Source organism: Lissotriton helveticus, chromosome 1_1 (genome assembly GCF_964261635.1).
Source record: "Lissotriton helveticus chromosome 1_1, aLisHel1.1, whole genome shotgun sequence".
Classification (NCBI taxonomy): Eukaryota; Metazoa; Chordata; class Amphibia; order Caudata; family Salamandridae; genus Lissotriton; species Lissotriton helveticus.
In genome coordinates, this window is record NC_136057.1 from 847,418,472 (window position 1) to 847,436,632 (window position 18,161).

General features: G+C 42.9%; 1 protein-coding gene across 1 annotated transcript in view; it reads right to left on the reverse strand.

The window, feature by feature from the left end:
- The window catches only part of ALDH1L2 (aldehyde dehydrogenase 1 family member L2), a 269,678-nt gene that overhangs the window by 108,176 nt on the left and 143,341 nt on the right, over window positions 1-18,161 (reverse strand). Inside the window, exons 6-7 of the mRNA XM_078675046.1 lie at window positions 9,512-9,601; window positions 3,798-3,932 (exon numbers count right to left, since the gene is read on the reverse strand). Of these exons, the coding sequence (XP_078531172.1) occupies window positions 3,798-3,932; window positions 9,512-9,601 (225 nt within the window). The remainder of the gene's footprint in view (window positions 1-3,797; window positions 3,933-9,511; window positions 9,602-18,161) is intronic.

Sequence of the window (18,161 nt, forward strand, 5' to 3'; positions counted from 1 at the left end):
TTCTAAAAGTGGTATTTTTAAACACACAATATAAAAATCATCTTTACTAAAATATGCATTTGTTTATATTCTTAGTTCAGGCATACTAAACTCCAACTTAACATCTTGTCCCAGTGGGAAGTTATACTAATAAGATGTTACAAAATATCTCCCATTCTATCCTATGGGACAGATATCCTTTCAATAGTGAAAAACAAAATACACTGTATTTCACTATTAGGAAATTTTACACACCAGTACATGTCCTACCTTTCACATACAGCACCCCCTACCCATAGGGGTTCATTGGGCCCACCTGAGGGGTGCCCTACACGTAAGAAAAGGGAAGGTTAGGGCTTAGCAAGTGGTTGCACTTGCCAGGTCGACATGGCAGTAAAAACTGTGTACTGACAGTGTAGTGGCAAGTCTGAGAACCCTGTGAAAGGCTGCTTATATGGGTGGTACAATCAGTGCTACAGTCCCACTAGCAGCATTTGATTTACAGGCACTGGGCACACACTGTACTAGGGACTTAGTAGTCAATCAAATAAGTTAATCATGGAAAACAGAAATCCTTAAACACAATTTACAGAGAGAGCAAATGCACTTTAGCACTGATCAGAAGTGGTAAAGTGCCCATAGTCATAAAAACAACAAAATCAGGTCAGAAACAGGAGGCCAAAAAGCAAAACGTCTGGTGATAAACCCACTCAAAAAGCCAGGTCTAACACTGCACTTTAAGTGAGCTCTGTGTGGCTGATTCATATACCTCTGCGACATCCGATATAATCTACGCTACTAACCACGAAGACGAGGGCATTGATGTCCACTGAGGCAGTCGTGGGCCCAGTGAGAGGTTTTATAGGCCCCCCACCCACAGTGACTGCAAGGACTGCTGCACAGCTGGTCGCGTATACGTATCTGGGGGACTGCCCCGTGTCTGAGGCTGCGAGTGAGTGGTCCTCGCTGACAATAGAACACCGCCTCTCCCTTGGGAGGAAACAGCTCGCCTGGGACGAGTGCGCAGCAGTGAGCCTGCCCTCTCCTCCTTTCTCTCTCCCCCGGCTGGACTCACACATTTTCCCCTCCTCCCACCCAACCAGAGCAGTTTTCAGAAGCCGTATATGCCCAGAAGAGCAGTGTGAACTGAAGGAGGGCTACGGCACAGCCCTGGACAGTGAGCCGTGAGAGGCACTGAACAAGCAGTGAAAAGGCGAGTGTGTCTGAAGCTTTGGATGCAATAGCAGCAATTTGATCCCCTAGATGCAGGCGGCCATTTCCAGAGTCTGAAGCCGGGGCCAGCCACCAGGGGGATGTTAAAAGAAGTACTCAAGGCAGGAGTGGTTTCTTGTAGGCTTATTCAGGAACTTCCACACCCACGACCAGAGCCGTCCAGCTGCTGGGAATCCAACGCCGAAAGTGGCGTTACTAAGGAACCCCCAACAGCTGAGCAGCAACGCTCGAGAACACATGCAAGAAATAACAGTGGAGCTAAAAGTCGCGTGAGCGGGGCCACGCGACTCACAGAGCAAACCAGGAAGAAATAAGCATTACATTACATTACAACACCTCCCTCCTTTTAACAAAAAGAAAATGCAGGAGAGGGAGGTGCAACAGAACTAAGGACCATAATAACCAGAAGAAGCATGTTAGATGTACAAGAGGAAAGGGGTGGGGCTGAGAAGGATCACTGTAAAACATAGTCCTTAGATTTGCAAGGAATCTGCTTCACATGTGTTATCTTTTGCAAAAGGCTTCCGAAACATCATTAGGATCAGGTTTAACAGGTTGTGCGGTAATCGCCTCTGGAGAACAACTAGAGACAGATGTTTCATACTGAAGCAAATCAAACTAGTCACAATGTTCAGTGTCAACATCTGTATACTTAACAATAACATCTGCCGATTGTAATCCTTTGCTTTCCTCATGGATAGGAACACCCTATTGACAGGAAGTCTGAGAACCATATGTGTCTGATCTACACCGGGCAATAAAGATCATGGTCCATAGCTGGCTTTGTTATAGCCTGTTTACGAGTCTGTAACATGAATTTAAGAAAATGCCAAAGAATCCGCCATTTCTTCATTGCCGATTGAGGTCAGAGAAAGAGGTATTGCAAGCCCAAAGTAAGACTGAGACATAAGGAATTATAAGGAGTAGTCCAGGATTCTGGGGTGCACAATATTTGCAACGTTATGGACCGAAATGCTGTACGTATCATTGCAGTTTTATAGCACAAAGAATGTGCATTCAAATGATCAATGACAACAGGTAAAGAGAGAGGTTAATAGGACATACCAAAGCATGCTTAGAAATGTTTGAGGCCATCTTGGTGCAAAGCAGTGGGTGATGCTAGAGTGGATATTCTTGGCACGATGCAGCAGGTTTACAGAACGGCACCAAGGCAGCTTACAGTAAGCCTAATGGACACAGAGAATGGCCCAGCCTATACGTATCCTATCAGGACAAAACAGGACATTCCCTTACCTTGCGCATATGTGATGGTTCCAAGGCTACGGCAGATAAGGGACAGTAATAAGCAGTACAAAAAATTGATTGAAGGTTACTTTCATACTCTTTACAGGTAACATAACAGGGTTCTGATCTCTTCACCACTTGTAATGCTCCTGTTAATAATGAAACTGTTGCTTATTTCCATTTGTATCCCGTATATGGTAAACAAAAACAATTTTACACTGGAACCTCACCCAATACAGTAACTCACTCTGCATTTTCTGTAAGCGTTTGCAGAAAATAACCCCCGTTTTCCACCTTTTGTTCGCTTCAGTATTTAAGGGAAAGTGGTATCTTAAGACCCGTTCTCTTGTGGTTTTACAAATAAAACCTTTGGAACCTGTTGGCTTTGCCAGTGCATTTAGGCAATGTTGTTACAGCACGGTCAAAATGCAGTGCAACATGGCCAAAAGCAATAAGTTAAATTAAAATAAATGTGCTGGAGTTTGGCGAGGGGTAGAAGCACACGAGACAGAAGTTGTAGCATCCTGGGGAGGCAGGATCACGGATGACGGGTATTTGGGGCAAAAGCTCAAGAATGAGGCAGTTGGAAAAAGCATACATTCTCTCGCATCGATAAGCTAAAAAGTAAAAAGTTCTACTGTAGTTCCCTAAACTTGAGTAGTAAAAGGCTGGAAGACAGCCAGCCAGTCAGAGAAACATGAGAAAAAGCCTATGCTCTCAGGAGGAACAAACACAAGGTGGACAAGCTGGGCAAAGGAAAGTCACCGAATTAGAAGCAAGCAAATGAGAGGGACAATAAAGCCAACAATGTGAAGCACTTGGCAGGCTGTGAGCTCGCGCTAAACCCACAATAGGTATTTTTCAACCAGAGAGCTGCGCTGGATACCAATGTTCACAAAATAGGGCAATGTGCTTGGAAAGGTAAAGAGAGCGAACTATAGTTCTCATGCTATGAGAGCCCTCTAATTTGGCCTGGTGGTTCAAACGTCACTTAAAAATAACCTAACGCCTATATCAAATGGATTCATGGTAGCAACCTGTACTACACGTCCCTAGACACATTTATTTTAAAGCCTAGATACTACTTTCATGAAAATTTCCGAACGTCCAGATCAAGTATCAACATACGTGTATACAGTAAACAATAAACATTCATTTTTTGATAAATCATTCACTTTCGTGTACTCACACTGGTTCTTTAATAGGTGCACCCCGTACACCACAGCTTAGTGTGTAACAACAAGGGGCAAGTGCAGGTCACTATTCAAATGGCAAAGTTGCATTTTTACGGGTTATTTTGTCAATTTCCTTCTTTATTTAGACACTGTATGCAGACTCACCATCTTCCCGTCTTTGCCAAAAAGAACAAGGCCGTTTTTAGTTACAATCCCTGGCTTCCGCCCTTCTGTGATTTCCAAGGGTTGTCCTGGAGGTGTTGCACCTTCAAGTAAGGAAGACCCGTAGAGTGTAACCGCCTGTAGAAAGGATGACATGGCCAAAGCTGTGAAGTAACCTCAATATGTTCATAGTGTAAGCGAAGTAAAAGGGTTAGTAACAAATTTATTTAGCATGATTATTGTCAAAATCAAATTCTAGTGGTAAAGTTCAATTTTTAATTTATAAACGGGTTATTTTTTCAAAATCAAAAAAGCCTCAAAAACACAAAATACAAAAACTGTTCAAGCCACTCATTTCACTAGAAAAATATGTTAAATGTCTTGTGACATTTTGTATTGTACAATTTTTGCGATGGGAGGAAATTCAGACCTGCGGCTGCTTCCTCGCTCTGCATTAGATCCCATGTTCACCAGCGTTAGTATACTCTTGCATGTGAGAACAAATATCCACCAAATATATGTGTTGGAATGATGATTGGACGATGCCCACTGTGTTTTTTATTCTACACGTGTGTGCCTTTAATGACTGGATATTAATGCCAAAATACAGGTCCACAGTGACCTGATCAAGAGATCCCCCCCCCCCCCACCGCCCCCAGGTTTATAAATGTAAGGATCTTTCAGTCTACTGCAAAGGTCTTCTGGGGGTCAGCAGCTGTATTCCCAGGGGGCGCAGATGCCTCTGCAAGCAATTTTAAATGAAGATGGCCTGGAGGTGCAACTTTGTTTATGTGGCACGTTGCCAGGTGGTCTTCCTTTACGGTGGCTGAAGTGCATATAAAGCACAGGGACTGTGATCCGGAGTGCCGTGGGGGCAGGAGTCATTCAGGACAGGACTGGGGAGCCAAAAGTAGCCCATGCAAAACAGCTCAACCCTGCCCCACTCTTTCTCTCTTTGATCTCTTTCCATCCATCCATTCTCTTGCTACCTTCTTCTCGCTCTCTAAGCTCTTTCTCTTCATCTCCTTCTCTTTTCCTCTCCTCTTCTCTTACTTTTGAAGGCACCCTCTGCTGCAATTAAGCTTGAGGAAATTAGGGAAAGCGAAGAGACACGCTAGTTGCACTGAGCTTTCAAAACCGCCCTCCAATGACTCCAGCCCACTGGGGAAATGCCCAATGGGGTAAAAGGCCAATCTGCTCTCTGGGTCATTAAGTCTGGTGTCAGATTCAAAGACATGGCTGAAAACAACAAAACATTCTGTGACTATTTTGTTGTTCTTTTACTTTCCGGTTACTGCACACAAAATAGCCCACAAACTTTAAATGAAAAAATGAATGCAAGTTAAACTAATCGATCCTCTATTGGTTAATTCAATCACTGGAGGTGTTTGGGCCTGTGAGCAGAGAGTCACATTATTGAATCCTGGTTAAAGCAATGAGGAAAAGTGACTCGTTTGTGACAGAAAGCACTGTGTATATGCAAGAAAGGTTACACTGCACACACAGTATTAGATAGGCTGTGGCACAATAACTTAGGGCCTGATTTAGATCCTGGGGGACGTGTTTCTCAGTCACAACAGTGATGGACATCCTGTCCGCCGAAATAGAAATCTCATTATATTGTATGGGATTTATATTTCGTCTGACGGGATATAAGTCACTGTTGCAGAGTAACCCGTCTGCCACAATCTAAATCAGGCCCTTAGTCTTAACCGCATGCGCGCTAGCGGTTTTCCCGCTGCGCGCTGCGATTCGCAAAAACCCTCGTTACGTGACAAGGTCAGCTCGTCACACGCGCAGCGCAGGTAACGCCCATGACGAGCTGACCTTGTCACGCGCGTCGAAGGTGTTAAAGTTAAAATAATTGCTCTTAAAGCATATATTTTAGCAATAGGTACTCAGACTGTACCTAGTGCAAACATTTCTTTATAAGTGTCCGTTCAAATTATGAATTGCAGAACTCAGTTGATAACAACCATACATTACCTCTCAAGAAGAATACATCTTTGTCACCATGAAGCTTTAATGACTCCATACATTAAAGTGTACACAGGCACCCAAGCAGCAATTGCATTTGGTGATTTACCAACTGCACATATTTACATTTTCTCTGTTGAGAAGGCCTGTTTTTTACCGGTCTGTCCCTCTTTTAGCTTTAGAACACAGGACACACAACACCATCTTCATTTTCAGCCAGAGGCACTTCAAGTTCTGCATTAACCATCGAGATATGTTTTTTTTTTTAAATACAACGAGAACTGTTTTTGAAAAATTATATAACATGGGTAGATGTCCTTTCAGGTGAGTGAGGAGGTTGCAGAGAGTTAGACAGTAGGGTTGCATTCAAACGCAGAGCCCTGATAGTCTGGACCCCTGGAACCTCAAAGTAAAGACCAAGGAGAAAGAGGAAAGGATTCAGATCCATGGAAACCTGAGAGATGGCCCAGAGGAGGGGGGGCAAAATGCGGGAGCTTATTTATTAATTTACTATTGCCATTAGTGCAGCATGTGCAGTAGTAATGTCCAAACAAGAACGGATGCTAGTGAACTTATTTCTTCTGTTGCCATTTCAGGTCGCTGTGGCTAATCTACATGCTGTCAATACTTGTTCTACTAATTAGCCCAGTTCTTTTCAGCTTTTTTGTAAGTTGCATATCATTTAATCATTGAACAAATACATAATCAAATACTCTCACTTCAAGGACAATTCACCAGGATAACACACTTCTGAGTAAACTCTTAGAATAGGTGATCATACAAATGTACTGGAATTAAATCAATGTGTTCTTCAGTCATAGACTTTAGGTCACAGTCCTTTGGAGGCAGGGGCTTGTGTTTCTTTCTCCGCTTGATTAGTCCAATAATGCATGCAAGACATTAGGGACTGAATCAGTGCCTCCTCAATCAAACATATGTCAGGGTGGCTGGCAGCACCGAGGCCGCTGGGGGACCACCATAAGGCCAGCAAATATCAGCATCTACACTATTCTGGTTACCATGGTCAGAAACCAGGGGTTCATGTTGTACTCCGAGCTCTCTGACACAACAAATAGCAGATCCAACATTATCTTGCTTTGTTAAAGAAGTTGTGGGAAATGTTTAGAAGTCTTGCTCCTTCCTACAGGATCTGAGCAGTAACTTCCTGTGTTAACTCCTTCACTGGCTTCCAGTGCAGCAATGGGAAGAATTAGTCTGTGCCTGGATCACGGGGTTCATTAATGTACAATTCCTCAGTCTAAAGGTCCGAAGCTAAGCCCACGACATGATCCTTTGCCCCAGTCTATCGTTTGGTGCACTGTTAAAGGAAGGAAATGAAGCAAGGCTTATTAGTTTTGATGCTCGTGCCCATAGATGACATGGATGTTCGTGCCATTACATGACAATGGTGCTCATGTCATTACATGATTTGGGTGCTCGTACCATGACATGATATGGGTGCATGTGGCATTACATGACGTGTGCTTGTGCCATTACATGACATAGGTGCGCCTGCCATTACATGACGTGTGCTCCCGTCATTACATGACATGGGTGCTCGTGTCATTACATGGCATGGGTGCTCCCGTCATTACATGACATGGGTGCTCGTGTCATTACATGACATACGTGCTTGTGAGGTTACATGATATAAGTGCTTGTGCCATTACATCCCATGGGTGCTCCTGCCATTACATGACATAGGTGCTTGAGGCATCGCATGACATGGGTACTCCTGCCATTACATGACATACGTACTTGTGAGTTTATGTGACATAGGTGCTTGCGCCATTACATGACATACGTGCTTGTGAGGTCACATGACATAGGTGCTCGTGCCATTACATGACATAGGTGCTTGTGCCATTACATGACATAGGTGATCGTGCAGAAGAGGTTGTTTCGAGATTGACAGAGCTGGAGTCCCACTGTAATTGGGAAAACTTGTGGCGGACACTTCTCAGTTAGAGGTGGGCAAAGCTCAGGGGAACGCTAGAGGAACGCTGGCCCTGGCGACCCACCTTCAAGTGGGATGCTGGGTCACAGTGACACTCACCCCTGGCATTTGCTTTATATTGCATCACCAGAGACACCTATACATCTCCTGTCTCCAATTACTTGACATCTCTGCTCGCGGGCTGAACCCAACTTTGGCTGCATTATTTGTTCACATACAATTCCTCGTTTATTATATTCATCGTGCTGCATCTAAAAATCACGCCCTATTACTTTTGTTTTGCAATGTCCTTTCCTCATTTCAGTTTGAAAGGCACGCCTGACAGTGGGAATATTGCTTCCTCTTCCATCGTTCGGATATGCCTTAGTTATACAACAACATCCGAAGGAGCTGGTATTTATTTGTAACATTCTTTCTGAAATTCCATGGGGAAAACACTGACGAAATTCACACGCCTTTAGATAAAGTGATAGGAAATTCCCCTAAAAGCTGGCAGGAAAATGGGGCCTGGTGAACTTTTATTTCTGGCAGAACCCATTAAAACATGCATTTATTACGTTTGTTTTATGTATGCAGGAGCTAACATTTGGTATAGCCTGGCAAGAACAGAACATAAGAATCAAAGATCAAATCTAAAATCAAAAGCCATGTTCGTCATTCAAATCCTGCAAGAAACTTGAAGGGTGTGATCAAGTTCTAGCTGATGCAAAGTGCAAGCTTGACGTGAGATGTGGTTTTAAAAACAGTGGCATGTTTTATTACTTTAATGTCACAAGAAATAGTAAGTCTGGCATCCATTGAAGATGGTCAGCTAATCACCATGGGACGGGTCGTGAATCTGATGGTTTCAGAAGAGGTGTGCACTTTGGCGAAACACAGGGTCAGAATGGGGCTCTATCCTGGGATTTTTGAGAGGTTTAATTTTCACTCTTTTGTGTTCTTGGTGTTTGTTGTACTGATAATGAAGAGACTGCGGAGCAGGCATTTTGTACAGAAAGCATAGCAATGTGCGAATGCAGCCAGCAAATGGTGCTAGTCCCACTAACTCACCAAGTAAAATCTGGTCCCAGAATCGATAACTGACAGGAGGACACGAGAAAATAAGCAAGCTCGATATCCTACACAAGGACACTACTATAGTTCAGATAAATATTTTATTACTCCAAGTTGTGAAAAATCGGCATCGGTTTCATTTCTGAAAGTTTGACTTACTCATACTGTTCAACTTTATGACTGCTAAAACTGTAAAATAAACATCATTCATTCTAATGGAAACTGTGATGCAAATTGCTAAATAACATAGCACTGAATTATAAACTAATTTTTGAAACTTACTAAAATAAATTGTGATTTCTTCTTAAATGGATGTGCTCGACTGATTGACGGATTGGCTTTATTGATGACATTGTGTCTAGCCAGAGCAAAGGAAGAGAAAGTAGAAGTATTTAATTGCATTTATCACGCCCTCATCATTCTTATATTAAAATGTCAGCACCTCCAAATACCACTACCGTTAGTAGCAGCAGTAGTGTATGTAGTATGTAAGTTGCAATATGCCATGTCCAAGTGTTAGTATCCTCGCGAGTAGTAGATGATTGGGGATGCTAAATGAAGGTAAACAGTTAACTTATACCACACACACAAGTAAGAGAATGCTGTTGAGTGTAAAATATTTATGTACCTTTATTCATGACAGTGCGGTCTGCTGCAACAGTTAAATATTATTTAGTTATAGTTACTAAACTCCTAAAAAAAAATCATCACTGTAGTAGAGTGCTCCTACCTGGTTATCGATCACAGTCCAGGCCCCAGGCACCTTGTCGTGCCCACGGATCCAGTTGTGGATGGCTTCTGCTGGCTGATCCCAATATATCTAGGAAATCAAGAAGTGTCTTCTGTAAACATATTTAGAACTGAACTTCCTCTAACAGAAATATTCCTGTCTCAACCAGACATGCAGTCACTGATCCCTCAAAAATAGGCCCCATCACATACTAGTGCAATTAAATGAGCAAAGTGGTCAATACAGATTTCTAAAGCACAGATTGGCTTGAAGTACCAGTTCCAAATGCACAATAGTTTACAACTCGAGCTCACGTGTTTGCAAGTCAAATCACGACCAAAACTGAGATGACAAAACGAGGAAAACCTATTCTAAGATCAACAATAAACATCAAATAAAAAAAGATTTGGAATTCTGCAGACGCATGATATTCTTGGCTACATAAAAAATCCTCCTATCGGTTCTACTGACGATTGATTACGAGCACAAATATGGTAAACCATTTTCTCAACACTACTGTTTATGGATATAATATCTGTCACCTATTATATTAACACTTACCTCAGTGTTCAGAAATGCTCATGCAATCACTACCAATATGATAGGGTTAGTAGCTTGTTGTACTGTATTGGTATTCAGTTAGCGCTCACAATATCCGTTGTGAAGCCTAAAGAGTTTGGCTGTGTCCTTTCTGAATTATTTATAACGCTTCCTAGACCTGGCAAGGTCGTGATGCACACAAAACATATATTTTTTCAAACAAATACTGTTCTGCTCGAATCTTGTAGATATTTTTGAAAACAGTACATATGTTCACATGTTTGTCTATTATATCTGGACTCTTAGTGGAATCTTCAGGCTATGTAAGACTGGAAGGGCAGGTTAGAAACAAGCAGATCTAGAATTGCGAGGACAAAAACTCATAGCACTAGACATTTTTAATGTTAGGCTCACTGCAGTAGATGTCCTGTGAAATGCATTAAGAAATATAAAGGAGTGAAGAGTCGGTGGCTCAGAGAACAGAACAGAAGACTTGCAAAACAGGAGTATTGATTCTTAGTACAGACATGGAAACATCAGATGGAAAAGGTAGGCTGGAAGGTAATTGTCATGTCAGCATGGCGAAAGAGCAATGGTTTTTGGGACAAAGGCTTATTTAAGATAGTATACCATCTCGAGCATTCATAAACAGCCACCCACCATTCTCACAAGTGCCAGGAACCTGAGTGTGGAAGGACAGAAAACGTCACTAGTAAGCAGCAAAGATATGAAGGATAAAAGGAGCTGTGCAAACATTCTGTCAGCGCGAGTGCTCCGTGGAAGTGAACAAGTAACTACAGTAGTATAAGGGCTTTGCTTATCAGCATGACCCCACTCTCGAAAAAAAGCAACTCCTGGAACGAAGAATGCTGGGGCGGTCAACAGCTACCTTACTACTACCAGAGGGAGTACTCAAAGGGTCAAATCAATTCTCCAGGACAATATTACCTCCACAAAGGCAAACACGACCTCCACTTCAAACAAGACAACCCAGAGGCACCTTTCCATCAATATGGAAGAAGGCCATTGTGAGGCCGCTCCTCAAGAAGCCTTCACTCGATCCTGGCCTCTTGAAAAATTTTAGACCCATTTCCCTGCTCCCTGCACCGGCTAAAATTTTAGAAGCACACCTGAATTGCCACTTATCTTCTTTCCTTGAAGCTTCGGAGTATCTTGATATTACCCAGCATGGATTTCGAAAACATCATAGCACAGAATCTGCTCTCACCTCTGTAGTCGATAACATCCGACGCAAGGTTGATGCTGGACAAACTACTGTTCTTGTGCTATTGGACCTCACGGCCGCATTTGACACCCTGTCTCCTGCCATTCTAACATTTCGGCTTAGGGAGGCTGGTGTCACTGGTTCGGCCCTGAGTCTCCTCAACTCCTTTCTCCTTGATAGGGAACAGAGAGTGATGCTCGGCAACCACCTCTCCCCAGCAAAGTCTTTGCAATGTGGGGTGCCACAGGCGTCGGCATTGAGTCCGACCCTGTTTAACATCTAAGTGGCCCCCCTTGCCAGGCTTGTAAGATCGCAGGGGATGGAGGTGGTATCATACGCCGATGACACCCAGATTATGGTCTCACTCACTCAGTCCTCTGTCATAACATCTGCCTCTAACTTCAGGTCCTGTATGCAACATGTTGCAGATTGGATGGTTACCAACTCCCTGAAGCTAAATGGCGACAAGACTGAGGTTCTGGTCTTTGGGAGGGACCAAGATATCTGGTCGAGTGAATGGTGGCCCTCCTCTCTTGGCGTCTGCCCCACTCCCTCTCAGTCTGCCAGAAATCTGGGTGTGGTATTCGATACTTCACTCTCGATGTCCCTACAGGTGAATCGGACTGTTTCGACCTGCTGGGGCGTGATCAGGACACTCAATAGAATTCGCAGTTATTTGTCTCTTCAAGCACGCAAACAGATTGCAGTCGCCCTTGTTGGTTCCAGGTTAGATTATTGCAACTCTCTCTACATGGAATCCAACAAGGGCCTCATACATCGACTGCAAATCGTGCAGAATGCTGCTGCATGTTTTGTCCTGGATCTTCCCAGGGCCTCTTCTGCTACTGCTGCGAGGAGAGACCTTCATTGGCTGCCTATCCAGCACAGAATTTATTTTAAAATTCTGTGTCTGACCTACAGAGCACTCGAGGATGGACCTAAAGGTGCTATCAGCTCCCTGCTTACCCGCTATCACCCTACTAGGTGTCTGCGCTCTTCGGGACTATCCCAACTTGTTGTCCCTCGCGTTAAGCTCACCAGATGGGGAGCCAGGGCTTTCTCCGTCGTTGCGCCACAGCTCTGGAACATCTTGCTGATGGAGATGAAGATTTTACCCTCTCTAGCGCTCTTTAAAAAGGCCTTAAAAACGTGGTGCTTTTCTAGAGCTTACACAGGTTGAGCTGCAGGGTCTTTGTTATGAGCTGGATTTGGAATTAGGCGCCTTGACGCCCATTGGGCTAAGTTTGCGCATGATAAGATCCCTTTCAATTCAATTCAGAGAAAACCCTAGTAAAATTGTAATGCAGCATGCCAATTTCACCACATGAACTCGGGTACTTTGAGCAGACAGATACAACCTTGTCAATCTAAAATGGTGGGGAGACTGTCCTGACCGTCATGTAAAGTACCCATCTTCATAATGGAACACAATGGCCAGTCTGCATGTGACTGCAATGTTTCCTGAGAAATCCTGAGGGCCTTAGTTCAGTTATATAGTTCCTTGGTTAATTTATTATTTTAGACTTTAGCATTAAGAGCTTGCTGTCACAGTCTTCTGCTTTATTGTGGAGTCGAGTACTTCTTCTGGATTCATTACTACTGTTCCTGCATTCTTTCTTTGATGACACACTCCGATGCGAGCAACACTTCAGTGCCTGTATACCCTCACGGGTGACAAGTAGTGCTCTACAAATCGACTAATTGATTGATTGACTTTTACTTGACACACATTAGTGATGATGACTCATTTACTGGAATTGACGAGGGTGGTAGTTACAGAACTCATTCTCAACTTCTGTTTTGTTATGAGTTGTCTCTGCTGCTTAGTCTCCCACTCAGGAGTTGTTCCTAATACCATCTGTTATTCTAAAGAGAAGAGTGGGATAGGCCTTTAGTTCATGTCCTACCTATGAACACACCTTCATAATTATTGGAAACCACATTCTGTGACCAGTGAGAGAGATACTGCTGCTCAAATCTCCAAACCACTCTGGGTTTAAGGTGGAAAGCAAACGTCATAATCATGACTCCTCAACATCCCACACCTTCTGGAAGTATACCTCAAAGTGTTCTCAACACAGCAGTATAATTTCCATTGCCTGATTAACACGCGAGTGTCTAATCACGGCTTTGTAAAATGCTTCAATTAGATTATCAGATTTGACCATAGGAGCATCGACAGCAGGGCACACAATCGGTCAAGCCATTTGCACTAAGAAAAGTTATGACGGCCTGGAAGAAGCCTGTTTTCCCACTGTGAGACCTCTCTAAAATCCAAAAAAACAAACTATTTATGTTTGTTTCATGTCAAATGTGAAAACCTCAACTGCTGTATCTGTAGGTTTTTGAAAATAAAATGTCAAGTTATAATTTAATTATAGATTGTTTCTATGCATGCATTTCTTGAGGCTTTAGGAATACACAAATTTAAAAACTAATAGTGACCAGGGAAAAAGGCCAGAAGCTCAAAGAAACACCATCAATTGGAAATTGCACTGTGTAAATTGGAAGATACTGGAGCTCTCCATGTTGTTCTGGAAATGTCAAATTTATGTGCTCAAAAATGTAATAAAAAGATTTTTTTTAAAAGGCCAGAAGATTCTTAATTATTTCAAAAAGCCAGGTTTTCAGCTGGTGTCTAAAACGGAGTAGATTTGTTTCTTCCTGCAAATTTTAAAGGAAAGAGTTTCACAATTCGGCAACTGCTGTCAAAAAGGCATAGTCGCCATCAGTGATCATACTGGCCCTGTAGGTGGCAAGCAAGAATAGGTTTGCTGATCTGAGGAAGTGTGAGGAGTGGTACAAGGAAAATGTATTTCCCAGATAGTGCGGTGATCTGAGTGGTAAGCCTTTATGAACCATTGTTAAGGCATGAAAAACTACCCAATTGAATTGGAAACCTGTGCAGAGATCATACCATATGCTATCCTCTGGCAGTGTTTGTAAACACTCATGCAGCAGCACTATGAGCAGGTTGTAGGAGACTTAAGATGCTCTCTGGATTTTCAAGGTAGACTGAAGTAGCGTAGTGAAGACCTGATCGATTTATAGCGGCCTGTTGTATGCAAAGTGGGATCAATAAAGGGCATAATCTTTTTTGAAAGGCAAAGGTGGGTGAAACAGGTTTGGGCCACATTCATGCACTGTGCTTTCAGGGACAGCATGCTGTCTAAGAGAACTACTTAATTCTGCATCACTGTCAAAAGATCTATGGGGGCTGTCCATTATATCTGGCTAGAAGGTCATATCCCATTCCGTGACCAATGAAGCAGAGGTAATTATTATCTTGGTTTTGGCCGTGTTCAGCTTGAGGAAGTTTATAGCCATCTATCTTCAAACGATGGTGAGGGCCTCCAATAAAGGTGTGTTTCGGGATTGGGAGACTCTTGGGCACTAGAGAGGTTAAAGATAAGCTGAATATCCTCAACATCCAGGTCCAGAGCAGCTGGGTCTGGTGACTTAGAGGACTAATGCGTCCACTGTATGGGCCAGTGTTTGATCCATGGCCACAGGTTCAAATCCCAGCAGGTCCACTCAACCTTTCATCCTTTTGAGGTCGATAAAATGAGTACTATTGTGTTGAGTAACAGGAAGAATCTGTTATTCAGCGGCAAGATACCCTTCTGGGTGAAGCGCGCCAAATTCTTATGTTACGTGCGCTTTACAAAAACTTTTGTTATGTTATATGTAAAAGCAGACTCCTATTTGGTGGGGCAAGTGGGTAAAAAACTGCATGTACATGTTAAAAAGAAAGGGTGAGAGTGATGACCTTTGTGTGACCCTATAATCTATTTTGTATGCCTTCAAAGAATATGTGGGAAGAGTGACCACTGCTGGGCTCCCTCATATGAAATATTTCATCCACTTCATGTGCATACCACAAACACCCCCTGTTCCAAGGGTCTCAAGCAGGATTTTGTGGTCAGTGGTACAAATGAGACTGGCAAGTCTATGAAGGCTAGCATGCCAGTTTATCCTTGATAAATGAGCTAGAGGAAAATCACGGTGGGCCAATAGGACCACCAGTTGGAAGCTATGACAAGGACGAAAGCCCGCTTGTTGCCATCCATTAGATTGTTCGATTATGCAAGGTCCTGAAGCTGACGCAGGGCCAACTTTTCCAGAAGTATGACCATGGAAGGGAGCAATAAGATGTATCTAAGATTGTTCATGTTGTTGACTCCCACTGTGGCTTTCTTTAACAGAGACCTCACTATGGCTGCCTTCCAGAGGTCTGGAAAAATGTCATGATTTAAGGAGCTGCTAAAGATAGCCAGAAGGATGTCACTTGCAGCTGAAAGGAGAAGCTTTCGATAAAGTGATTGAACAGGATAATTTTGGAAACTTCAAGGGCGTCCATTAGTTAAGGCCTGGAAGAGTTCCTTTGTCTGAAGGAATTTACACTGCTGCTGTCTTGCAAATAGATGTAAATGGTGAAGTAAGCATAAGAATTGGATCATTATTTCCGAGTCCCAGATACTAGACATTTTCTCCCAGAAACAAGGGCAATAATGTCACAAAGGACTTGTGATGGTGGTATTCAGAATTTTATGGTAGCTGGGTGTTGACGTTCAGAGACAATGCAAAAGATTTCATTAGAAAGGTTGGTGGAATTTCAAATCATTTCAGAGAAGAGGTGCATTTTCTCAGGTTCCTTTTTTGCTTAATGTGGAGCATTATAAAGTGGTATTCCACCTTATCTGATCATGTGAAGTCATTCTTCTCATTTTCCTTTCAGCTCGCCAAACGTTTAGTTTAAGGATTTCTAGCTTGCCTGAAATTCTAGAACAGTTTGTGCTTTGTGTTTGTGCAGATTTTTGTTCCTAGACAGCTAATCTTTCATCTAGGGTAGCAAGGAGTGAGGAGCTGGAATAATGAAGCAGAAAGTTAGGGCTGGGATCTGTGGGTGGTGCATTTTATTGGGCCCACAGATTGATTCATTCTGCTACAGCTGGGTCTGAGATGAAAAGATTCCAAGTGTGCATGTTGATCATCGCTGAGGGTTTATGGTACCAATTTTGATAATTGTATGTGATTTATGATTCAAAAGTGATCACACCAAATTAGAGGGGTGTTTTGTGCATTGTAGTTTGATAATCCGATGCAAAAAGGACATCCAACATATGGCCTGTAATGACAGTGAGCACTAGGTTTATTAATTTCATATTTGGCCCTGTAGTTTTAAATTGTGTAGGATTGTTTACGGAGGACTGAAACCATAGGTTTAAATCCCCAAGGAGCACCAGATTTTCTCCAAAAATAAAGCTAACAGTTCCTTCTATAGGAATGTGAGGGTGGACTCAGGTGATGTGGGAAACTAAGTCATTAAGAGCTCTGAGTCCGAGCATTTTTTTAATTTTAGCTGACTGTACTCCGATCTGCCAGAGCAGCAAAGACATTAGTTGCATCGGTCCAAAATACACGGCTAGCCTCAGGAAGGGAATGTTCTCGATTGGTCTTCGACATAGCGGACCTCTTAGGGCACTGTAGTAATCTGTGTTTAGTTGAAGTTTATAATATATTGTACATTGCTATTGCACTGTGCTAGTTCTTCTACGAATGTTCTGTCACTGCCTAGATACTGTGGAATGTAGATTGATTTTCTCTTGAGTTAAGATCTGTTGGAGCTGGCTGCTCTTTCGCTAGCTCCTCTTCCATGTAACCTACTAATACACTACTCAAGAAATCACCTGTTTCCTGGCCAATTACTACATTTAATTGGCGACGATCCTGGTTACATGGAGAACCCAGCGTGCAAGACTGCATCCATGAGATTTCTTCCATGAGATTGTCTACTATGAAGTCTGGAGTTTCCACTTCAATCTCATTCTGATGTTTTGAACTTCGAGTCTCATATTACCCTTCATCATTTTGCAGCAAAGTTTTGTGTGGCTCAAAACTAATCTATTTAACAGACATGGTAGGGCATTATTGTTTCTTTTCCCCTCTCGGATTTCACCTTGCGCAGTGTTCCTCTTTGTAGAAGGTAAATCACTGGAACGCTGTAGTTGAAATCAGGTACAAGTTTATTTATAAACAGCCCCACACCTGGTGCGGTGCGTGGATCAGGAAAGTAATCACAGGAATGACAGTTGGGCAGTTGGAGTGGGACAGGAGGAAGGGTAGAATGTTGGGGAACCAATGGAAAGGGGTATGGTGACAATGGGTGCTCTCGTGCAGGAGAGGTGACTTGTTGTCGTCACACACGAGGGCACGAGGAAGTGCAGAACTAGGATATAACACATCTTCCCCTCTTGAGAGTTTTGACAAATAACTACATTCTGTGGAATAACAAACATTCATGTGGATTAAACTATGAACCTTTAGTCAAACACAAAGTCTTCATAACGTTTCGGCTTATGGATGGCTCTCCCAAACCTCCCCGTGACTAAGTGAGGATCAGGGACACTTTCGGTGTCGGAGTGAGGATCATTACTGGTTCTACCAGACCTACCACTGAAGCTATGACCGTCAGACATGGCTTCAGAGTCAGAGTGTGAGTCGCCGTAACAACTCCGCCTTGGTATCGGAGTGTGAGAACTGACATCAACAGACTGGTCTGATGAGTGACAATCAGCAAAGTCAGTGACAGGTGGGAGATCATGTGAAGTCTCATTACTAGGCATGCAACTTTGTTCAGGACTGGTCTTATCAACATCAACCCACATATCTTTGCAATACACATTAGGTTGCAGCTGGTTGGGTACATTGCCTCCATGATGATATCTGGCCAATCTACTCATGTGCCACACTTTCCCATCGCTGAGCCTTGCAGCATTGTTATAAAGTTCATCGATATGAAGAGGAGTGGTGAATCTGCTTTCTCCTTTTCTTACTTTTTTTTCTAAACGAACTTTCACAAGATCCCCTACCTTAAATGAGTGT